The sequence below is a fragment of the Moschus berezovskii genome, chromosome Y (assembly GCF_049115385.1).
Source record: "Moschus berezovskii isolate FMDL1 chromosome Y, NW_MosBer_1.0, whole genome shotgun sequence".
Lineage (NCBI taxonomy): Eukaryota > Metazoa > Chordata > Mammalia > Artiodactyla > Moschidae > Moschus > Moschus berezovskii.
The window spans coordinates 114826-139825 of record NC_142489.1 but is presented as its reverse complement, the minus strand read 5'-3'; the positions used below and the strand labels follow the sequence as shown (position 1 = coordinate 139825).

Here is a 25000-nt window from a genome sequence, read left to right as displayed (position 1 = left end):
AAAAAAAAAAAAAGAATCCAGCTGCTAATGCAGGAGACACAGGAGATGCAGGTTCGATCCCTGGGTTGGGAAGATCCCTGGAGAAGGAAATTGCAACCCACTTCAGTATTCTTGTCAGGGAAAATTCTGTGGATAAAGGAGCCTGGAGGGCTACAGTCCATGGGGTCACAAAGAGTCAGACACAACAGAGCTACTGAGCAAGCACACACACAAATAAAGTTCACAGACTTATGAGGAAAAACCAGGAAGTCTATCACCATCAAAGGCTATAACACATATGTTTCTCAGTAACTGATTTCATACAGAACAGAAATTAGTAGCATAGTATAGAGAATATAAATTAATTAACAAGCTTGATCAAAAGGACATGTATAGAATGTTGTACCTTTCTATACAGAATGTACATTTTTCTTCAGAGTACAAATAAGACCTATAAAAACTGACCATATACTTGGTTATAAAGGCAGTCTCAACAGGTTTCCCAGAATCAGTATCATAAAAATCATGTTCTCTGATTATAGTGCAATTGAGTTAAAAATAGCAGAAAGATAACCAAATGGAAGAATACCATGTATGAAGATGTTCACTCTAGTGTTAATTGCCTACAATAGTGAAAATTTGAATCACTGAAATATCCAATGATATGAGTATGATTAAGTAAATTATGCTTTATCAATCCAATGGGGTATCATGGGCCATTAAAAATTACTTTTTAAAAATAGACCATGTTTAAGATATAATATTAAGTGAATATTTTAGAATCTGTATGTCACTTATGATTACAACCATGTGAAAGTGTGTGCATTTAGACAGATTGGAATGATATGAGCAAGTGAAAACAGCTGTTATAGTGATGAGATTATATGTGATGCTACTTTAAAATTTATTTTATTATTGTTTTTATTATTGGCTGTGCAACTTGTGAGATTTTAGTTCCCCGACCAGGTACTGAACCTAGGTAGGACTTTGGCAGTGAAAGTGCTGAGTCCTAACCACTGGACCACCAGGGAATTCCCAATTTTTTTTTATCTTTTATTTTTTGTATTAGTTACAGGTATACAATAAAGTGATTTAGTTATCCATTACGGAAAAGGAAATGGCAACCCACTCCAGTGTTCTTGCCTGAAAAATCCCATGGACGGAGTTGCCTGGCAGGCTGCAGTCCATGGGGTGGCAAGGGGTCGGACACGACTGACTTTCATATTATCCATTATAGGTTGTTATAAGATATTGAATATAGTTCCTGTGTTATACAGTAGGTCCTTGTTGTTTAACTATTTTATATATAGTAGTGTGTATATGTTAATCCCAAACTCCTATTTTAAAACATACCACATTTAAAACAGGTTCTAAATTTTCACTTTATATGTTACTCATGATTACAACTATGTGAAAATATATGTGTATTTAGACAGATCAGAAACGTATGAGTAAATGAAAACAGTCACTATATTATAGAGATGAGATTATATGTAATTCTACTTCTTAAAAATAAGTCTATTTATTTTTGGCTGTGTTGGGTCTCTTGCTGCCTGGGCTTTTCTCTGGTTCCTGTGAGTGGCGGCTACTCTCTAGTTGCGGTGCACGTGTTTCTCATTGTGGCTTCTCCTGTTACCGAGCACAAGCTCTATAGCACGTGAGCTCAGTAGTTGAGGCTTCTGGGCTCTAGAGTACAGCCTCAGTAGCTAGGGCACAAGGGCTTAGCTGCTCCCTGGCATGTGGAATCTTCCTGGACCAGGGATTGAACTTGTGTCCCCTGCATTGGCAGGCGGATTCTTTCCCACTAAGCCACCAGGGAAGCCCTGTAATTCTACTTTTAAAATAATTTTTTTGTGATGTGATTACATTGTGTGTTAGTCGCTCAGTCATGTCCGAATCTTTGCAACCCCATGCACTGCAGCCAGCCAGGCTCTTCTCTGTACATGGAATTCTCCAGGCAAGAATACTGGAGTGGGTTGCCATTCCCTTCTCCAGGGGATCTTCCCAATGCAGGGATAGAACCCAGGTCTCCTGCATTGCAGGGAGATGCTTTACCATCTGAGCCACCAGGGAAGCCTGATTACATTGTTTAATGTGAGTTAAAAGAATCGATAGAAGACACATCTCAGTCTGGCAGCTGATGCTAGTTATGCCTTAGTGTCCATTATCCCTTTCTTTTATAACAATAGAATCTTAGGTGGGTACAGAACTGCTCCACACAGCCTCCCTTGTAGCTAGGCATTATGATGGGACAAAGTCATATCACAGCTAATAAAATATGAGAAATGGGTGCCGTTAAACATAAAGAATCTGTCCTTTGACTTTTTCCTTCATCTTGTTATCTGAAATGTTGCTGGTTTTGCTACTGCACATACTGTGAGTGGACTGGACCTGATATGCATTTGATTAGATGAGAGACTGCTTCCCAACTTAATGAATGAGAATATGTGTGACTCATGAGGACAAATTATGTCTTGTATTCAACAAGTGTCCAGTACAAGCTCTGAAAATAACACGATTATCCATCCTATTTTTAGAAATTGAATGAGGATATATTAATATTGAAGTGTACACACATGTTAAATATATTCTAGTGGGAATTATATACATTTACTCCAATATTCTTTATCATTTAAGAGAATGTTTTAATAGAGAATGAGATCCATTTTTAGCCTGCTTTGCCTAAGTTAAACCAGGAATCAACCTTCACATTTTAAATATTAAGCAAAATCAAAAATTATATTTTTAAAGTGCAATAAATAATGCACTTTAATTTCATAGCCTTAGGTAAGGTTTGATATAATCTAATAGCTTGAACCACCACAAAAATACATTACTTGGTATTATATCAGGAATGAGAATTTATCAATTCAAAGGAAATTGATAGATATTACTCAAAATAGTCTTTATACTTAAAAACAAAGTACAACAGTGAAGCACCTGCAGCATTCTGTCCCAGGTGTTTTCAATGCTCAATAATTATGTATGCTATGCTGTGCCTTCTATAGCAACAAATTCATTATTATTTTTATTATAATTCAGAATGGGTCAATCACAAGCTATTCTGTAAAAACAACATGCTATTAATAAAAAAAAGACACTGGAGGCTGACTCAAGAGCAGCCTTTTATTCTGTGAATTCTAATATTTATGCTAAGCATGTCCTGTTCAGATACTTTTTTTAATGAAGGAAAATAAAAATTGAATTAAAGTTCCAGAGATGAAATACTCACCATTTCTTGAAGAAAATCTTATACAGCTAGTTTGAGGGCACCTATTTGAAACTACTCAGATTAAAATTCTGTCAGTAAAAAAATACCTGTACCTATGGTAATACAGAAAGGGCTTTAAAATCTGTCACACATTTGCTTAAGAGAGCATACTGAGCACTTGTATATATTTTGTTTTCCTTTAATGCACATACTCATTTATAGACAGACAAGCAGATTGTTGAGTAAGTTGGTTTTCTGTCAATTAGCTGTGCATTAAAATGATGGAGAGTTATTAATAAACAAGTCTTGACACCAGGCAAATAATTCCTTTTCCTCTTTTTCCAATTCGTCATCTGACAGGAGTTCTTTAATTTTCACAATGTCAAAAGATGGGGTGGAGAAGACAACTGTCTCTTTCTGCTTTGCACCTGGTATGTCCATTTTTGGTTCCTAGGTAAAATTATAAATAAAAATGGAAAGTGTTTTATAGTTGGTTTCTACTATTTTATGTTTTCATATTTGACTGTTCATACTTAACCTCATTTGAAAAAAATTTATAGCAGATTTTTAAAAAACTATGAAGGAAACATGAATACATGTTCATTGAAAATATTCTTTCAATGTAGTATACTGAAGCTGACTTTCCACACTATAGCTCTCAATAAGTGTAGATAAAAATGACTTCCATTTTGAGAAACACACCATTAGAGATGTGTTGAATTAACAGTGTTAATATACAGAAACAATTGGGCTTTTTGCCAACTCATGCTGATGTGGAGCCAAAATGGCTGGTATTTATCAGAATAGCTACTCGTATTTAAGAATTTTTAAAATATGTGTTACCAAGAGGAATGTAACTTTATACCATCTAAAGTATATACCAAATGTATGTTTCATTCGTGAATTTGTAGATTAGGAAAATTCTACCTAAGGAAGTAGAATTACCTACAGTTTGAATATTGTCCAAAACAATGAATTCAGTACAAGTTAAACTTACAGACCCCATGGAAGCATTTTTTTCTTTAGCCATCTTATAAGCTCTTTTCATTTTTTCAACTTTCATTAGAGCTTGTTTGGATTGACGACCCAGATGTCTAATTTGACTTTGCTGTTGGTAGGGCCGATATAAAGGTTGAAGACTTGATAAGGATAAAGGGGACCTAGAAAATATTTGTAGTATAGACAGAAAAATTGCACAAAATAAAATTTACATGTAAAACAAGTTCCAACTTTTATTAAAGCACCCTTTAGCAACTATATCATAAACCTTAGTGCTTGGAACAATATTGCATGTAAGTATTTTGGCCAAAGTTATCATTTCTGCTTGAGTTACACAGCATAGTTCTTTCCCATTTATGAAGGTGTATGCTGATGTTCCTGCTTAGTCGCTTCAGTCATGTCTGACTCTGTGCGACGCTATGGACAGCAGCCTGCCAGGCTCCTCTGTCTACGGGATTCTCTAGGCAAGAGTACTAAAATGGGTTGACATGCCCTCCTCCAGGGGATCTTCCTTATCCAGGGATCAAATCCGAGTCTCCTGCATTGCAGGCAGATTCTTTACTGCTGAGCCACCAGGAAAGGCCATGAAGGTGTATAGACGATGTTTATGATGATGATATTGAAAATTACAAAATGTAGTTTCAATTTAAAATCAGTTTTCCTGGAAAACACCATGTAACAGCCATTTGACTCTTTCAAAAATATATACTATATATGAACACCAACAAGTATTAAATTTCATAATGGCTGAAACAAGTTGTTTATATCAGTGTTGGAACCAGACATGGTTGGTGCCATGCTCTTAGTTCCCTTGGCCATACGGCATATATACCCAACTTCTAACTGTCAGCATTGGCTTAATTTACTCTGAGAGCTTTCTTATGAAAACAAGAGCCCATGTGCAGGGAGTGTCCCAGAATTAATACCTCCCCTCCTAAGTTACCGTTCACCAGTGACTGATGGGTGTTGGTGTATAAATATCCCAACTCCCTTTCCCTCAGTGGGATAACTTGAGTTGCATGTTCTACACTGGCTAGGTCATTCCCAGGAGGGATTAAGCTTGTTACCCACAGTAACAACTTGCTTGCTAGCACACACTGTTTTGGCTGCTGGCCGTTCCCTGTTTCACTTCTCTACCCCTTGAAGTGACTTAGCACAACACCCCCTCTCATCAATGGTTCCTGGGATTACCTCCGAAATAAACTACTCATACTCAAATCCTTACCTCAGGGTTTGCTTCTGGGAGATCCCAAACTACGACTGCATTCAAAGGAGTCTTTATGAAAGTACTTTCCCCTCTTCAGTTGATTTAGAATTTGGTTACTTATTTGGCTTTTTAAGTGACTCATTCTTGGATAATCAGTAGCATGAGTCTAAATAGTAGGGAGCCTACAGTTATATATGGTGGCAGAGAAAATTACATCATTTATTTGACCTTGGTGGTAATAGGGTTAAGTCCCCTATTCAATGCTTATATGGATAAATTAGAGAAAATCTATTTCATGGACAGACTGCGCCCTACACTAGGCCATCTGTCTGGCAAATGTACAGCCTTGATCATAAAATAAATGGGATAAATCATGTTATTGGGTCAACTCCCACTCATCTCTACTCCTGGAAAAAAACCCAATGTGTCTGCCTGACAGTGTGTCACCAGTGTCTTTTCATGTACTAAAGCAGTATTTTTCATTTCAAATATGGCTGTGTGAAAAGAGATTACCAACAGGTCCTATTCAATCTTATTATTTTCTTTTTCTTAAGAAAAAAAGCTTAATTTGTAAACAAGATGGGCTAGGTGAGATTTGGTAATGGAAAGGAAAAAAGAATATAATCAGTGTAGTCATAGCCTGTCCATATTGTTTCAGATCATAATACAGTCTATTTTGCTACTACATGTTTTTCTATAATGTGAACTGGCTCACATGTTATTGGTAAAGAAGGGAATAATGTCACTGCAATTTATATGCAATTTATCCTCTGCAAAGGGAGCCAGAATAGCAAGACTAGAATTATAACCTTCAGCAGAAAAGGAAAATGCTCTGTGCAGCATGGGCAATGAGAGCCCTTTTGGTTATATTTATGAAAATAACAATAACACTGGCACCTAATGCTCTCTCCCCATACAGCCCCCCAAACACACACAATCTACCCTTACAGCCCTCCACCCTACTTTCTGCCTTGTGTGGTTCCTGGTTTGTGGCAGGTCGCACTGCTTCTCATCTCTATTTAAAAGGTCACCACACTGGCCCAGCGCTCCACTTCCATCTGCACTGTCTCAGTGCCTACTACTTCCTCTAATTAAAGGGTCACCAGTATTTTCACTCTACATTTTTGATATTTGCTCTGGTGGCCTGTCTGGTGGTACAAGTTATCTCCCCAGGTACCAAATGTTCTTTTTGCTAGTGCTCTGTTTACAAAGTGGCATAAAATTTGAGCAATCTGCTCCAACCCATTTTTCTCACATGCTCTGTTATTATCTTTCCTGAGCTATTTGGCAGAATGTGAACATTTCCAGAAATTCCCTAGTACTGTAACTCCAATGAAGTACCACTTTTACCTAACTTCAGAAACAATCCGTAGCTGGTGCTGAAGCATCTCTTCTGTTTTTGGTCTTTGTAATAGATACTTCATTTCTTTTTTCAGACGTTTTGAGATTATTCCAGACTCCGCATAATCAACTATGTCATACATCATCATTGTCCTGGGAATGTTTTCGAGGCTTAATCTTCGCCAACAGTTATTTCTGCCACCAGAAGATGCAGGGATCTCATCTAGATGACTGGAATACTATATGAAAAACAACCAAACATGATTGGCTGTGGTGTTCTAGAAGTTTTTAGACACATTTCCCAAGAATCCAGTCAAACGCTACTTCATCCAAAAAGCATTCGCTGATCCCATCTCTGGACTGTATTGAGCTCACTCTTCTATGCTCTTATCACTGACTACTCGATGTTCTAGCTGCCTGTGTATGTTTTAGCTCCCCTGCTGTGACAAGGCAGGATCCCTGTCCCATGGCATTGTGCACATAGTACCATACTCACTGAATATTTATTTAATGCATAAATGCTAAATCTTTACAGTAAATATCTTTCAGATAAAATTGAAAATAGTGGTATGATCTACATACCTGGCATTGCTTGTTCATGACATGCTTGCATTGAAAGCACAAACCTTTTGAGAAATAATTAATTCACCTCTGGTGCTAAGTGGTGCATTTCACTATTTTCATGTGGAGTATTTGTAGAAATCCCACTTTTCTTTTTTTACATTTAAAATATCAAATTAGGAATTTAAAATGTATATATAATCAATTCAACCTTATAAATATTCATTTAAGAGACAGGAATAGGGCAGGAGAAACTACTATGCTAGGCATTTAGGGTATCTCTTTCTCACACACACACCCCCTCTCTCTCTTGCATTCTCTAACTCACAAACATACAAGCAGTCCTCCCTTTGCATCATTTAGGCTTGTACAAATTCCAATTACCATCATTTAGCAAAAGAAGCTCAGTCCTTCAACAACACAGTTCAAATTTCACCTACCACAGTATAGCTGAATTAAATGCATAAAGTGCAAAACTCTGTTGCTAGCTCTTCAATGCATAGATTACTACAGAAATAATAGGCATGTGTGGTGGTAGATGACAAATCATGTCACTTCTTTCAAAGTGTGTCAGTGATTGGACACTGTGGATCTGCTTTTTAGTTCACACACAGACAGCAAAGTATGTAACTGTGTTGTCTTTTTGTCTCCCAGTGATAACCCCATGTGACATTTTACCAATAAAGATAATCAAAAGAGGGAAAAGTCCAACAAAGAAAAAAAAAGTGGTAAACCTGGAAGTGAAATTCAAATGAAATGTAAACAGGGTTCTAGAAGAAACAGGTGACCATGGAGATGTTGATACTTTCATCATTAAGGAGACTGCAGCTAGGCTGCTAGAGGGACTTAGTGAAACTGAACTTATCAACATAGATGGGGAAAATGGCAATGATGGAAAGGGCAAAGTTTTCTTAGAGGAAGTAATGTTGGCAAAAAAGAAACTTCATATTAAAGGAGCCCTGAAATATTTCAGAACACTTCAAGTACAAAGTATAGGGAATTCCCTGGTGGTCCACTAGTTAAGACTTAGTGCTCTCACTACCAAGAATCCAGTTTTGATCCCTCATCAGGGAACTAAGACCCTGCAAGCCAGATGGAGAAAAAAAGTACAAGGGGTAAAATGTCGGCAGGTGATGCAAACTCAGGAGTATGACAATTTTCCAGGGCATAGAGAAAATGCTCAGTCCTTATTGTAAATTATATGAGAATAAGGCGGCAAGCACTTTTTAAATTACTCTTAATAAACTAGCTTTTTTACAGGTTTTTTGAGAGTCACATCTCTTATAATTCACCAGTTTAAAGTGTATAATTCAATGGTTTCTAGTATATTTTAAATGATAAGCTTTTTACAAAGAAGTAAAGTGAACCTATGGTTTTTCCCGTGGTCATGTATGGATGTGAGAGTTGGACTGTGAAGAAAGCTGATCGCCGAAGAATTGATGCTTTTGAACTGTGGTGTTGGAGAAGACTCTTGAGAGTCCCTTGGACTGCAAGGAGATCCAACCAGTCCATTCTAGAGGAGATCAATCCTGGGTGTTCATTGGAAGGACTGATGGTTAAAGCTGAAACTCCAGTACTTTGGCCACCTCATGCGACGAGTTGACTCACTGGAAAAGACTCTGATGCTGGGAAGGATTGGGGGCAGGAGGAGAAGGGGACGACGGAGAATGAGATGGCTGGATGGCATCACCGACTCTGTGGACATGAGTTTGAGTGAACTCCGGGAGTTGGTGATGGACAGGGAGGCCTGGCGTGCTGTGATTCATGGGGTCGCGGAGAGTCGGACAGGACTGAGCGACTGAACTGAACTGAACTGACTGAAGGTTTTTTTAAAGGCACAGAACAATCATGATTTTTCCCATTGATGATTAAGTTTGGTCTGCATGGTTTCAGCTTTCATGGTCATTTTTATGACCCTGTACTATGATGCAAAGTGCGGACTGCCTGTACATTTTACTTCCTGAGAGTGGAATGGCAAAATGGGTAAACATCTCAGACCTGTCAATGGTTTGCTCTGTACTTATTAACTATATGACCTTGGGCAAGTTTTAAAAAATCTCACTAAGCTCCATTTTTCTCATCTTTAAAGGGTCACAAAATTTACAAACTTGAAGGTTAAAGGAGATAATATGTATTTAAAGAGCTAGAAACAAGGTTGTGTCCATAAACGGCTCAATAAATGCCACCGTCATCATATCTCTTTCAATGTCTGTCTGGGAACTTCTTTCTGTGACACCAGTCCTTGGCATAGTAACAATCTGCAAGTATGTGACCCACATCATTCACAAAGATAGTTGACATCCCCAAGCTCTACTTCTTCCCTGGTTCAGTTCTCTAATCTTCTAGGTTAGGGCTCTAAAAGAAAGAAAACACAACTGGGAGTCTCTAAAACACTGCATTAATTTCATGTTTCACATGGAAGCAACTGAGTGAATAGTTAAGGCCATATATTACTACTATTATTATTACTAGCTAGAATTCTGGGATCCCTTGTTTCTTTAGAACTTATAAAACAGGGGTTATAATAGTATCTACTTCTTAGTGTTCTTATGAGAATAGGAGTTAGTATTACATCAGAATTTGCTATTATTACTATTCAGGTTTCTAGTTTAAGTTCCCTGATTCAGCACTGCTGTCAGACCAGTTATGCAAACCAGAAACCTAGGAGCCATGTTGGACACCTTTTAGCTTACTTCTCTGTTCCCAAGGCCCACTGCTTTTATTTCCTAATTATCTTCTGCATCTCCAGCTTCACTGACCTAAACCAAGATACCACCATCTCTCCTAAAATACTGCAGGAACCTCCAAACAAGGAGACAGTTCTTGCTGTTCTCTAATCCCTTATCTACATTGCACCCAGACAGATCTCTTCAAGTATTAGATTAGATCACCTCATTTCCTAAGATACTGTACCAGCTTCCCACTGCATACAGAATCAAGGAAAAAAATAAACACCTTACTATGGTCAAAAGCCCTGTATGATGATCTTTTGCCAGCCCTCCAGGCTGACAGCCCTCCACGCCTTCTGTGCCCTCCCTTCTCCAGGCTCACAAACTCTTTTTCAGGCCCTGCAGTTCATCCTACCACAGAATCCTGCCTGGGGTGCACCACCTTGAGGCTGTGACACATTGTTGATTGCCTGTCTATCAACCATTCCCCAACTCCCTTGCTTAAGGAGCCCTGGTATATTTATTTATTTTTCACATACAGAACAGACATAAGCTCTGGGAAGGAAGGCCCCAGCATAGGAACCGTGATTGTTCTACATCAATTATGGGAAAATGATCCCATTTCCCTTTACAGTGATTGGTTTAGGGGGAGCATGTGATCCAGTTCTGACTAAGAATATCTGAGAAGTCTGCTGGGGGATTCTGGGAAAGATCTTTCTTCTTGAGATAAAGAGGAAAAGATGCCGAGTTTTCTTTTTGCCTTTGAGTATAGTTGAGAATGTGCTAGTTATCTTGTCACTGTGTGAAGGAAGCTGAAAGGACTGTAGAGAAGCTGACTAAGAACCCTGATATCCTGGAGTTGTGGCACTAGCTATTCCATGATGCTCCTGTCCAGGGATGTTCTAACGTGGGAAAATAAATGTCCTTCATTGTTTAAGCCTCTTGTGGTTGCAGGTATTCTGTTACTTGTAGCAGAAAGCACCCAAACAATAACAGATCCCTTCCTTACTAGGTCAAATCTCCATCATGTACTCTTTTTAGCACCATGCATTTTTTTTTATTTTTCAATTTTTTGTATTGAGATAAAAATTCACATAAAATTTACCATTTTACAGTATAAAATTCAGAGTGTGTAGTAAATTTATGATATATATCACTACTAATTCCAAAATATTTCTATCATTCCCAAAAGAAACCCCACATTCCTTAGCTATTACTCCCCAGACACAATAAGCCACATATTATATGATTCCATTAATATGAAACATTTAGAATAGGCAAATTCAGAGAGATGGAAAGCAGATCAGTGGTTGGTAGGGGCTGGAGTGAAGGGGAATGGGGGAATCCACTTAATGCATGTGAGGTTTCCTTTGGGGTGACAAAAAGGTTCTTAAACTAGATGGTAGTGATGTTTGTACTACACTATGATTGTACTTAATGCCACTGAATAGTACACTTTAAAATAGCACATTTTGGATTTGGAGAAAAGTCTAGGGTGGTCCCTTGGACTGCAAGGAGATCCAACCAGTCCATCCTAAAAGAGATCAGTCCTGCGTGTTCACTGGAAGGACTGATGCTAAAGCTGAAACTCCAATACTTTGGCCACCTTATGAGAAGAGCTGACTCACTGGAAAAGACTCTGATGCAGGGAGGGATTGGGGGCAGGAGAAGGGGACGACAGAGAATGAGATGGCTCGATGGCATCACTGACTCGATGGACATGGGTTTGAGTGAACTCTGGGAGTTGGTAATGGACAGGGAGGCCTGGCGTGCTGTGATTCATGGGGTTGCAAAGAGTCGGACACGACTGAGTGACTGAACTGAACTGAACTAGGGTGGTAAGTGAAGCTGTAACCTCTATACATGACATTACTAATTTTAAAAAGTATCTATTGGGTTATCTGCCTGGTGAGATTATGTAACTATTTCTTTTTTGTTATTATCCTTTCTTGTAGAAAAATAAAATAATAACAAATCTGAAAAAAAATAAAATAGCACATTTTATATTGTGTGCATTTTACCACAATAAACTAATATATGATTCTTACTTCCTGAAAGATAGGATCACAAGGCTTATTTTGCTGTTGTTTGTTTTCAATATGCAAATCTAAATTTCTTACTTGCATGTAATCTTTCAGGGTGACAATATCTTTGTCATCAGTTATTTTGAACTTCTGGAATAGATGTTCATCTTCCTTAATTTGATGATAAAATTTCTTTCCCCCCATTATTTTGAAAGCATCAGCCTCAGCCTATAAAGAGAAAAGACTTACTTTTAAAATACTAATATAATAGCAATAACAGCACACATTTTACATATTTTTGAGACAAATCCATCAAATATTGTTCCTTTCTTCTAGTAACTTGCTGTTCAATAAAAAGACTGTATTTACAAAGAAAAGATTATGTAGATTTTTAAACCACTTAAAATCTGTTTCCATAACCATATCTACATAGTTTTCAAATGCAGCGAGAGGAGTAGCAGAGTCTACAATCCCCAGAGGACCAGTCTTTTTTTTTTTAATCTGTTTTTCCCCCTTAAAAAAACATTATTTTCCTTTAAAAAGCAAAACAAACCTCTAACGTCATTCATGCTGTCAATGCAGAGAAAGCCTATCTGGTTATTAAACAGGTTGCCCTAGGAACCGCAATGAAAGGTACCAGGGCCAGCTCTCTTTTATGTGTAGTTAATACGTCGCCCCCAAATGAAAACATGTACGCTTCAGAGTGCTCAGACCTCCCTCTCCTTCAGGCTCTTCTCGGTAGCAAAAGAGCAGCAAACAAAGGGTTTTTTTCTCTCCCAAATGTCAACATTTTGTACTCAAGGAAAGACCTGAGAGTGCAGAGACAGAAGAATCACAGAAAACATGGAGGCACAAATCCTGTCTAGCCATATTTGCTGCATACCCTTTCATGTATACCTGTCCTTGTGCTAATAGCTATACATAGACTGTGAATAGAGACTTCAGCGCTCTCCACCCTCCTCCCTACCCCGCCATAAGTATGTGCTGACTCTTCTAATACATATTTATATTACATATCCATGCTTCTGGCCACAGAGATTATGCTTATGTGAAGGGAGAGTGGCATAGATGAAAATTCAAGCATCGTTAGATTCCAGATCAGTTTCTTTTTTTCTTTGTATCTCAGAATATGATACTGTGAAAGTGTGGGAACTCTGTTTTCATGCTGATATTAGGCTATAGAATAGAGATAGGATTGAAACTCAGAATCTCTATTCTTTTTACTTACACAAAATAACAGGAAGCCTTAATGTATTTCTTATTCCCATTCTCACTTTTGTTATCCAGAATATTTCCTATGTATTTCTTTATTTAAATTGCAAAGCGTAGAACACAGACACATGGGGAAAATGAAAGAAAATATTCAAATGGTTGTAGTTTGATTCCAAATGCACTAAATCAAAGGCATAGAAACAGTTTACTAAAAATGTGATGGAACCTTCCTTTAGGCAGATCATTTTTGTTTTCTCTTTCATTAGTTTCCTTAAACACTATGCATCTAAAGAAAAGGCAGTATATTGGCACGTATTTCCATTATGCTTTCTTGCAGTTTCCTGTGGGTTCTAATTCTTATCCCCACAATGACACTAAAGGTAAAGGCAAATAGTTGTACACTGAACAGGTCTGAAAACCACATAATTTCTGCCTTGAGAATTTCTTTAGTAGATATAAATATAGTTTACTTTAGTTCAGGTTACTTAGAAAAGGTATTTCTGGGACTTCCCTGGCTAAGATTCTGTGCTTCCAAGGCAGGGGACTCAGGTTCGATCCCTGGTCAGGGAACTAGATCCTATATGTTGCAACTAAGACCCAGTGCAGCCAAATAAGTAAACACATATTTTAAAAAGAGAGAAAAAGTATTTCTTGTCAGTTCCTCCCTACTCTACTCCACTCAGCCACCACCACCAATCTCTCCAAGCCCCAGTTTCCTTATTCGTACGGCAGCTCAGCTGTGTGGCTCAGGTGTGTCAAACCCATTCCAGTCTCTCAGCCAAAAAACCCCAGCGCCTGGCAGCACAGGGCAGGTTTGTTGCCCAGCTGTGTCAGGGGTTTGAAAAAAGTTTGCCCTCCAGTGGCCAAGATGTTCTATCTCAGACATTGGCTGTCTATGGCCAGGTTCAGAAAGTCCTTCTGGGTAGGAAGGGATGGGAATGAAGAGAAAAGGAAGAAAGGAGAAAAGAAAGGGGTAAAATTAGGCAAGGATTCCATGAGAGCAGCCAATCAAGACTAGGATTCAAGAGGCAGGTTCCATTCTTAGTGGGTGACTCCAAGGGTCAGAGGGCTGTTGTTTTTGTTGTTTAGTCCCTAAGTTGTGTCCGACTCTTTTGCGACCCCATGGACTGTAGCCCGCCAGACTTCTTTGTCCAAGGGATTTCCCAGGCAAGAATACTGCAGTGGGTTGCCATTTCCTTCTCTAGGGGATCTTCCTGACCCAGGGATTGAACTCAAGTTTCCTGCATTGGCAGGAAGATTCTTTACCACTGAGCCACCAGGGAAGCCCAGGTCAGAGGGGGGCATCTCTAAATTTGATACCTCTCCTGGTAGCTAGCATAGCTGTGGCCCAGAAGCCCCCACAGCCTCGTGGCTACTTGTTGGCCAAGATATACAGTTGGGCTTGTTAAGTTACTCTCATATCTCAAGTCACTTCCCTCCCTGGCTGGAAATTCTCACTCACGAAGGTAGTAATAAATGCTCAGGAACAGGGTATCTTGGTTTAGAAAAGTTCAATTATATATAAGCTCAGAATTAACAAAACAACCATCACTACTGACACTGTTTCAACCCTGAAGTGTGCACAGTACGGTGGAAATATGAAGTGTTCAAGTCTCAGTTCTGGCTCTGACAAGCCTCTCCAAGTTCCAGCTTCCACACAGGAAAAATGGGAATGACACGTACCTCATCAGAGTTACCAGAGGGCCACATAAGAAAACATATTTAGTAGGGTTCCTGACTCAGAAGTGGTTAAGAACACGGCTCTGGAGTCAGGCTCACTTGGTCTTGATGTCAGTTCCTTCAATTTGTAGTTGTGAGACCTTAGGCAAGTTACTTAATCTTTTAAAAAATGAAGACAATAACAGAATCTATGTTCTAGAATTTATGAGAATTAAATGATAATGTGCTCAAAATGTTTAACATCATACTTGATGGTGCTCAATAAGGGCAGCTATTATTAACGATATGTTTTCCCTTTGTACATAAACATTCAATCCTCAAAAAGAACAGGGATATTATCATACGTGAAATGAATCGCCAGTCCATGTTTGATGCATGATACAGGATGCTCGGGACTGGTGCACTGGGATGAACCAGAGGGATGGTATGGGGAGGGAGGTGGGAGGGGGGTTCAAGATGGGGAACACATGTACACCCGGGGCAGACTCATGTCAATGTATGGCAAAAACAATATAATATTGTAAAGTAATTGCTGCTGCTGCTGCTAAGTCGCGTCAGTCATGTCCGACTCTGTGCAACCCCATAGACGGCAGCCCAGCAGACTCCCCTGTCCCTGGAATTCTCCAGGCAAGAACACTGGAGTGGGCTACCATTTCCTTCTCCAATGCATGAAAAGTGAAAGTGAAGTCGCTCAGTCGTGTCTGACTCTTAGCAACCCCATGGACTGTAGCCTACCAGGCTCCTCCGTCCATGGGATTTCCCAGGCAAGAGTACTGGAGTAGGGTACTTAGCCTCCAATTAAAATAAATAAATTTTTAAAAAATAAAAAAAGAACAGGAATTTTCAATTTAACAATTGCTGAATGTTAAGGAATTGTCAACTACCCAGAGTTGTCTAGGTCACGGGGTAGGGCACCTTTATGACAGTGCTTGTCAAACTATATTGTGCCTAGAATCACCTGGGGTTCCTGTTAAAATGCACTTGTTGATTCAGTGGGTGTGAGGTGGGGCCTGAGAGCCTGCGTTTCTGATAAGCTCCAGGGAATGCCATTGCTGCAGGTCTGCAGATCACACTTTATTTTATATTTAGTTTTAAAAACTGTTTTTGGTTTTTGTATAGTTTCCTTTGTTTGCAGACCACATTTTGAGTAGCAAGGCTTTTTACAACCCTGTGTAGATAAGGATTGCTCTGGAAATAGATCATTGAATTAGGTAAATGAAATTAGATCTTTTTTATACAAATGACTATTCAGTTGTTCTGGCACCATTTAAACTGCCTTCAAACCTTTGACAAAAATCAACTGATTATATATGTGTGGGTCTATTTTTAGATTATCTTTTCTGTTTCATTGATCTACATGTCTGTCTTTTTGCCATCATTATAGCGTCAGGATTACTGTAGTGTTTTAAGTCTTGAAATCAGGCAGGGTAAACTGTAAAGGAACAGTAAAGGATAAAGGGTAAAAGGAACCCTAAACTCTTCTTTTCAAGTTAGGTATGTTCTGACCATTTATAAGCCTTTATAATATTCAGTGAAAAAAGCTGAATAGTATAGTCTCATTTAAAAAATAAGACCAAAAATTTTAGCAATATATTTATATTTTTTGTGGAAAAAATGAAGGATATACAACAATTAATAGTGATCATCCCAGGTAAATGAAAGCTGCAGCACAAAGAAGAAAGGTATATTTTCCTTTTTAAAGAAATCTCTATTTCCTTTTTTTCAACAGTTACTTTGTAATTAAAATACATTTAAGTTACTGTATAGCATTTTTAATGCCTTGTAATATATGCACAGTGCTTTCCAGTCATGGACTCCAAGCTTCTCATTTGCAGCAGCCTGGGCATAGCAGGGTCTGCTAGGAACTGTCTTGGGAAAATGTAAGTTCCTAAAAAAGCCCCATTATATAAGAAAAGCAACAACTGATGACTTTATAGGGACAACTATAAGCTTATTCTGTAGATATATGTGATATGAATTTATCTCTGGAATGGAGAATAAATATATACTTTTGCAACTGAAATCACTCTATTGACATATGCTGCTGCTAAGTCACTTCAGTCGTGTCCGACTCTGTGTGACCCCATAGACGGTCTCCTACCAGGTTCCCCCGTCCCTGGGATTCTCCAGGCAAGAACACTGGAGTGGGTTGCCATTTCCTATTGACATATAAATGAACAAATATTAATGTTTCTAAAACACCGTATTCCACATGAAACCACTAGTCCTTAATGCTACATTTCTGAAGCCAAGCTAAATTTCCTCTGATATTGCCTGAGAAGACGTAGAAAAGCAGTCTCTTTTTCTTTTCTAATATTCTGCAGAGAATAAATGTTGCACATGCTGGATCTGGTCAGAAACTGCCAGGGTGTGTGGTCTTTTATTCTGAATACATGCCAGTACTGATGATTTCAGGTGGGTCATATCTTTCATGTAAAATATTTCCAGAAGTCTACAAGAAAATAACCTTTGATATATGGTTTATAAAAGGCTAAATATGAGAATGTACCCTTTAAAAAAATCAATTATAGTCATGTATAAGGGTCAAAGGAATAAAACTTATGTTGTAGATCCTTGTTATTAAAAATATGGTCTAGGGACTCCCCTGGTGGTCCAGTGGTTAAGAATCCACCTTGCAATGCTGGGGACACAGGTTTGATCCTGGGTAGAACTAAAATCCCACATGCCTTGGAGCAACTAAGCCTGAGTGCCACAACTAGAGAGTCAGTGGTACAACAAGATCCCGAGTGCTGTAACTAAGACCCAGTGCAGCCAGAGAAATAATTTTTTTTTTTAAATGTGGACCATGGATCAGCAGCAGTTGCAGCATCTAGGAACTGGGCAGAAATTCATAATCTCAGGCTTCATCCCAGATTGACTGAATCAGAAACTGTATTTTAACAAGATCAGCTGAGTCCTATGCTGTAGACACAACTGTGATGAATATTCACGAAGGTAAGAAGTACAGGAACTCATGTAAGAAAGGATAAATATTTTAAAAGTTCCTTTTCAATGCTCTAGCACACTTTTTCTAAAGAGGCTACCAGAATCAAAGAGACAATGATAAAATACCATTAAAACAAAATAGTATCAAATGTTTTACATAATTAAAAATAAAAATATTTAACAATTAAATTATCATAACAAACATAATAAACATTATTAATAAATTAATAATAAAATTCCTGACCAATAAGTCACTGTAATTCATTATTAACAAACCAAAATTTTTGTACAAAGAAAACTGATGGATATTTTCTAGGTCCTTATACAAGTACTTCATTCCAAATTTTTTTTTTTAGCTAATAAGCAAAGAGACTTTGAAACATGATGCTTAAAAAATACTACCTGCCTGCTGGGCTGTTTAATGGTGAAATAACGTAGTCTGTATACTTTGAATGCAATTCAGATATCACAGAGATGTTAAGAAGCTAAATTAACACAAACTCTACATCATGAAACATCACCTCACTTGACGGCTTTAAAAATTTTTTTCCGCTGAAATACTTATAACCATGGCCTTCAGTGTGAAGAAAAATTTTAAATACGATGAAAGGTGGAAATATTTCGCCACTAAATCTGAAATAAAGACCAAAATTAGTCATTTGGTATCAGACTTGGGACTCAGTTACTTCTCCCTCTTGTACTTAGGATCATTCACATAGTTTCTTACACGCAGGTTAAAGGCTATACCAGAGCATGAAAAGAACTAGCAATGAAACGGATCACAAAGGAAGAAAGAGCCCCACTTTGGCATGTGTGCTCACAACTATTCTCATATGTGTGTCAGACTGAACACATCATAGGAGATGAGAGCTACTCTCAAGGCAACTTTTGGCCTGAGAGAGTCATGCCTTGGCTTCTTCACATAATAGATGTAAATAAGAACAAGACACTTAATTTGTAATCATAATGTGAGAAGTTATGAGGACTTAAGAAAATAAATGTCTAAGATTTCTTCATACTAAGTACTTCTTGAAATGAATCTGCATAAAAACATTACCTGAATCTAACTTTACACTTCATGCAAGGATCTTTCACAAGCTCAGCCTCTAAGGGGCTCACTTTCTTCAAAATTTCATGTGTCACGTGATGTTCCTGAAATAGATGATGGTGCTATCAATGGACACGGTACCCTGCCCAGGCACAATTTACTAAAAACAACACAGGAGGCATGGTAAAGTGAAAGTATACCAGACTTGGTATTCTAAAGATCTGAGTTCTAGTCTTGGCTCCCTCACTTATCATCTGTGTCACCTTGAGTCACTACTTTATCCCTTTGGCCTTCAAGTTTGTGTATGTATCTCTCCTTGAGATCCAAGGCACTATTCTTTCCCTAAGACAGCACTTTTCACAATGTGCTGTAACTAACTATAAATGTGTCTGTGTTTCCTACTAGATTGTAAGCTTCATGAAGGCAGGGGCCATGTATTTCTTTTTTACTGTTGTATTCCTAGTATCTAGTACAGTGCCTGGAACACAGCAGGTACTAAATAAGTATTTGATGTTGAGTGAATCACTGTAAAATGAGGATAATAATAGAAATGGTACTAGATTTTAAGCACCTTTTATATACCACACTACATTAGGTACCTTATACACATAAATATTTGAATATTATCATCCCCATTTTACAGATGAGCATGCTAAGGCTCTGGAAGTGTCTGTAACCCATTCAAAGGCATAAAAGTAGTAAGCAGAGAAACCAGGACTCAAACTTAGATCTGTTTAATTCTAAAGCCCCCATTTTCCCCCTCTATGACCCTGCCCAACCTTTATGCCTATGACAATCACATAAAAATGTACACTACAGGTCTTTTCAAATGACAAAGCATTATTAATGTAAGGTATTGCAGTAACTTGAAGTGTTAACAAATTAAAAAAGAGTTTCTTTTTTTCTGTTACTAAAAGAGTCTAAAATTATGACAAACCAGCATTACAATAATTAAATACACGTTCCACATGTGAAGACAATAGACAATGGACCTGAAATGTCACAGGTTTACCTGAGTGGGTTTTCTCTGAGGTATTCTGCTTTTGCTCTCATCAGAAATGGGTCTGTAGGTCAGATGGTGAGAAAGTGTACACATTTCTCAGCATTTATCATTTTTTTCAGGACGGCTAAAATTCCCTTAATGTAATTATTACTAATTATAGACTACTGTAATCACAGGTGGATTTTATTAGGAGAATATTAGGTACTATATGAAAGAAGGCTTAATACTCTTCCAGGGTTGCCAGAGTTGTTTCTTTGGGGAGTGGGGGGATGTGCACCTTTTTATTTGTTGGTTTGTTTTTATTCAAATAAGGCTATATTATTCATAATGTGCTGCACTTGCCTTGTTCACTAATGAGATATTTTAGCTACCTTCTATTGCAGAATCAAATGCAAGGCTGCAAGGCTCAACAGTATGAAAGTATCAACATTTATTTAACTAGTATCCTATCAATGGACATTACAGGGTTTTTTTTATTTGCTGTTATAACAATACTGCAATGAATTATATATATTGTAGAATGGATTCCTAGAAGTAAAACTGCTGGGTGGACAGTAAAGGTACTTTTAATTTCAGAGATTTTTAGCGTTGTAAGATCACTGTCTCACATCTTCAAATAAGGAATGGAATTTTTAAAAAGTCACATTGGTTTCAGAAAAAGAAACAATAGTTACTCAGGTTAAAAGTAAATCCATGTATACCCGTGGCTGATTCATGTTGATGTATGGCAAAAACTATCACAATATTATAAAGTAATTATCCTCCAGTTAAAATAATTAATTTAAAACAGTAAATCCAGAAATATCCATTCAGGGTTAACCAAAGAAGAAATCCCACAACCCCCTGCAATATGATTGGATTCAAAGAGAAGAGATTTTAAAAGGCTATATATTCTATCTTTATTTAACACACCTTTTACCTTGATAAGTAATTATATCTGTCAGAGCAAACAAAAAGCAAAATACATACCGCTGCACAAATTGTATGCTTAAGGAGTTGAAATACAGTTTTGTCGAGATGAGATAACCAAGCTCTCTGTATCATGTGAGCCGAAACATCTTTATTTCTGAGAGGAAACAAAAGAGCTTAAGATTTGTGAAGTAGTTTTCATTTTCCTAAAATCTTGGGGAACTACGAATTTATGCTTCCTCCTCTTGCACCTCCCCATCCCCCACCCTAAGACTGACTTAATGAGGAACATTTGGATGCGGTAATTAGAACTGGTCATCTGTAGAATCTAGTCAGAATGAGGATATGAAATACTTGAAAATACTTCCCTCGAGATTAAAAAAAAAAATCCTGGTAAAACTTTATCATCAAAAAAATGTGCTTTCTAAAAACATCCATGACCTAAAATGATTCCATTAGAGTTAGTTCTTAAAAACATTGTCCAACTAGTTCAAATGCTAAGAAAATAGAATGTAGAATATGTGAAGTTACAGGAGGCCCAATGTTCTTCTGGGAGCAGATGACCATGCCCTAGAAAAAGAAATTCCCTTCTCTGATCTTTGTTTGAGCCAGTCTCATCCCAGTCAGGCGGAGAAGGCAATGGTAAGCCACTCCAGTACTATTGCCTAGAAAATCCCATGGATGGAGGAGCCTGGTAGGCTGCAGTCCGTGGGGTTGCTAAGGGTCGGACACGACTGAGCGGCTTCACTTTCACTTTTCACTTTCACACATTGGAGAAGGAAATGGCAACCCACTCCAGTGTTCTTGCCTGGAGAATCCCAGGGACGGGGGAGCCTGGTGGGCTTCCGTCTATGGGGTCACACAGAGTCGGACACGACTGAAGTGACTTAGCAGCAGCAGCAGCATCCCAGTCAGGAGGTCAGAGCATCATTCTACTTTGATCATGTCCCAGCACTGGCAGATTGTAGGAATCTCACTCTCCAAGAACTTCCCCCTACAACCCTATCATTACCCCTCACAGGGTTACATGCAAAGAGAGGTACTCCTGTATAGTGTCGGTGCCGGCTGGCAAAGTGCAGACTACAAGATGTAGAGCAGAAAAGTCCTGAAGTATGGAAACAAACCCTTGAATAGTAGCTGATGCCATCTATTAACTGTCTGCAAATTGCTTACCTTCTTCCAGTTGCTACTTCTTCACTTACAAAATGTGGTAACAAGACTGCATCACAAAGTTGTATTAAGATCAAAGAGATGTGTGTTAACATGCTTTGTCAATTATGAAATACTATAATTATAATAATTATTATTCAATTCAAAAGTAATTTTAAAACACACAAAAAACCCCTCTAATTTACAAAACAAGAAGTGTTGATGTTAGCTGGGTAAATACCATACGGAAACTGTCCAGTTGTAGAAGATGATACAAGGCAAAAGAAGGCTACTTACTGTTCTTTTTCCTTTGTCTTTACGGTATTTGACAAACGTACTTTGTCACCTTTTCCCAAGCGTGGATTATCTGATTTTGGGACACCAGTAACTGGTTTCTTCGGGGAATGACTCATTTTCCTCACAATGAAACACTCTGAAAGTATATAAATTAAACATTTGAGGTCACAATCTGTTATTACACTGTTTGGATGAGACTCAAGTTCCATATGATTGTTAGGCTAATTCCAGAGCCCCTGAAAAAAGGAAGGCTTCATAGATCTCAATGTTACTTACACCCCTTTGTGTGTTACAAGAATTATGAGGTAAATAGGAAAGACAGTGGATCTACCCATAGCCTTTTAATTGGTCTCTGGGCCTCCAGTCTCTTCATCCTACACGCTGCAGCTGGAGTTAACTTCTCAGAATAATAATCCAGCCTTATCACTCAACTTAAAATCTTTCAGGGACACCTCATTTCCTCCAAGCTAAAGTGAAGACTCCTTAGAATCGTGTGCAAGTCTTTTCACAATCTAGCTCCATTCTCTCTCTCTAATCTCAAAATACCAACTTTCCACTAGCATTCCTCTCTATACTCTACGAGAATAAGAATTTCTTGCCAAAGTCAGTATTTTACAACTCTGTGCTGATGATCATGCCATTTCCTCTACCTGAAACAACTTTCCTATCACCAGCAAACATCAATTCACCCTTCAAGATCCCATCTAAGTGATGCCTCTTCTCTGAAGTCTCCTTTTTACAGAACTACTCACTACTGTCTTCAAGGTCCCATAATACTGTATATGTTTTTCTTTCACAGTACTTCTCATATGCACCATAATTTGATTTCTTGGCCGTCATTCCAACAAGTTGGTTGAGGGCACGAGGCATCTTGCTATCCATGGAATCCTCAATGCACATCAGAGTGGAGGGTTTTTATATGCTTTCTAAAAACTTTTCATCCTGGTTTTATCTTGGAATAGCTGTGAGACTTTGGGCAAGTCCCGTAACCTCTCAGTAACTCAGTTCCCTCTCTGGTAAAGTGAGAGGATGTGTAGTAAGTGATCTGATTCCACCTCTGATTTTCTATCCCTTACACATTACTCCAATTTGGAAGCAGCTCCCAAATTCTTAGTCACTGCTGAGTGTCCTGTACTAAACCAGGGTCTCTTAATCTTTTTTTTTTTTGGTGCCATGGACCTCTATGGACAAACTCCTTCTAAGAATTATATTTCTTAAAATACATAATATAAATATATGGGATTATGAAAGACTCCAATTATCTTGAAATTATTGTCAAAATATTTTCAAAGACAAAATTCTAGAAATGCATCTTCTTTATGCATTAAATAATATGAGAGCTCTATACTTGTGAAGTGGTAGTAAGTAGAAACAGTATTTCAAGAAATTTGCTGTGACTGTAACGTGATATGAAAATACTGTGTTTTCTATTGATGACAAAGTCACAGGTACTGCTGATACTACTGTGGTTTGCTACCTACATATAATTGAAAGAAATGCTAAAGTTCAGGTAGAGGTTTGGGAAAATAAAGTTGCAATTTTTTCCCAAGTTCACATACTCCCTGAAGTAAGACTTCCTGCCCTAACTGATCACTTATAAGTCACACTTTTATATACATAAGGCATTCCATTACTGAGGCAGAGCCTTCAGTCTCAGTATTTCTCCTTAGAAATGGGGATGGGGATGGCTTGGAATACACTGATCTCTTGAGAAAAGCAGTTCTTAATATCCAGGAGCTGACCTGGCATTCACAGCTGGGCTTAGGTGTTAACCCTGGCTTCCTACCACCACCCAACCCAGAGCAAAGCCCTGCTTCCTTGAACCCGCCCCCAAATCACCCAACCAAAGCCCAAATCCTAGAACAAATCTTTCTAACACTCTCTCACTGAGATGCCCCACTGTTTCCCAAGGTGTGCGTTTTCCTAGCAGCTGCAAGAAACAAACCCAACTTGTTCAACTACAGATGTGTTCCTGGTGGTCTTTGGCTGGAGGGCAGGGACACAGCACCACACAAACCCCTTCTAGATGCCTGCCTGGATGGGCTTACACTTGCTATGGTGTTAGATGTGAAATACAGAACGAAATATTATAGGAAACACAACCCCGTTATGAGCCACCGTGACAGTCGCTGAGGTGAGACCACAGGCTTTAAAGCTCGACCAGGTAGATCTGGATCCTGACTTCCCACTTTCCTTCTCTGTGGCCTTGCACCTATTCTCTGTGTTTCAGTTTCTTCATCTACTAGATGAGGAATAATAACCGTGTCCACGTACTTGGGTTGTTGGAAAGAGAAGACAATATGTGTATGGAGTTTAGGTAAGAACCGGGCATAGAGTAAACGCTGTTGCTTGTTGTTATTCTTGTCAATAAAATAATTATTACCATTATTACTTATTTCTATTAGTATTAAGGGAACAACCGTTGATTCCCAGTAAGAGAGAGAAGCTTATTTTAAAGAAGAAAAAAAAATTTCAGGGTCTTTCGAGATGAAAGGATGTGGCAAATCAGTTTAAATTTAAAATCTTAAAACTGTCCCGCCCAGAGTGGAAAAAAAACAAAGAGCACACAAGTAAAAACCTTTTGTGAGGTAAATCCAGGCCCCAGAGGTCGGCGGTTTGCGTCTGCGAGGCTTTCGATGCCGCCAGAGGCCTGACGAGCGCCTCCGCCTGGCGGCCTCCGCACACAGGATTCTCAGCCTACGCCGCTGGGCGTCCAATCACCGCGGCGAAGGCCGATTCCCAGCGCAACGCGGGCAGCGGCGCCT

The 25000-nt window shown here is 38.5% G+C and overlaps 1 protein-coding gene across 2 annotated transcripts; it reads right to left on the bottom strand.

Annotated features, from left to right (window-relative positions):
* Positions 1–2980: 2980 nt before the first annotated feature.
* Positions 2981–25000, bottom strand: CYHXorf58 (chromosome Y CXorf58 homolog). 2 transcript variants are annotated; one of them, XM_055393326.2, is made up of 9 exons: positions 24814–25000; positions 22236–22371; positions 20850–20946; positions 18887–18981; positions 18351–18462; positions 12088–12219; positions 6747–6976; positions 4188–4350; positions 2981–3640 (listed from the first exon to the last, which is right to left on the bottom strand). In XM_055393326.2, exons 2-9 carry the CDS (start codon positions 22349–22351, stop codon positions 3464–3466), a joined length of 1122 nt encoding a protein of 373 aa, XP_055249301.2. In that variant the 5' UTR covers positions 22352–22371; positions 24814–25000; the 3' UTR covers positions 2981–3463. The 2 variants fall into 2 exon arrangements, with proteins under 2 accessions (XP_055249301.2, XP_055249302.2); XM_055393327.2 differs by lacking the exons at positions 18351–18462; positions 18887–18981.

Bases quoted from the DNA above. Each gene is read 5' to 3' on its own strand.
- CYHXorf58 (XM_055393326.2), bottom strand. From the start codon at position 22,351: ATGAGTCATTCCCCGAAGAAACCAGTTACTGGTGTCCCAAAATCAGAT. The intron at 4,351-6,746 runs GTAAAAGTGGTA...AATATTTTCTAG, and splicing joins CGGATTGTTTCTGAAGTTAG to GTCCCCTTTATCCTTATCAA. The intron at 3,641-4,187 runs GTAAGTTTAACT...AATTTTACCTAG, and splicing joins AAAATGCTTCCATGGGGTCT to GAACCAAAAATGGACATACC.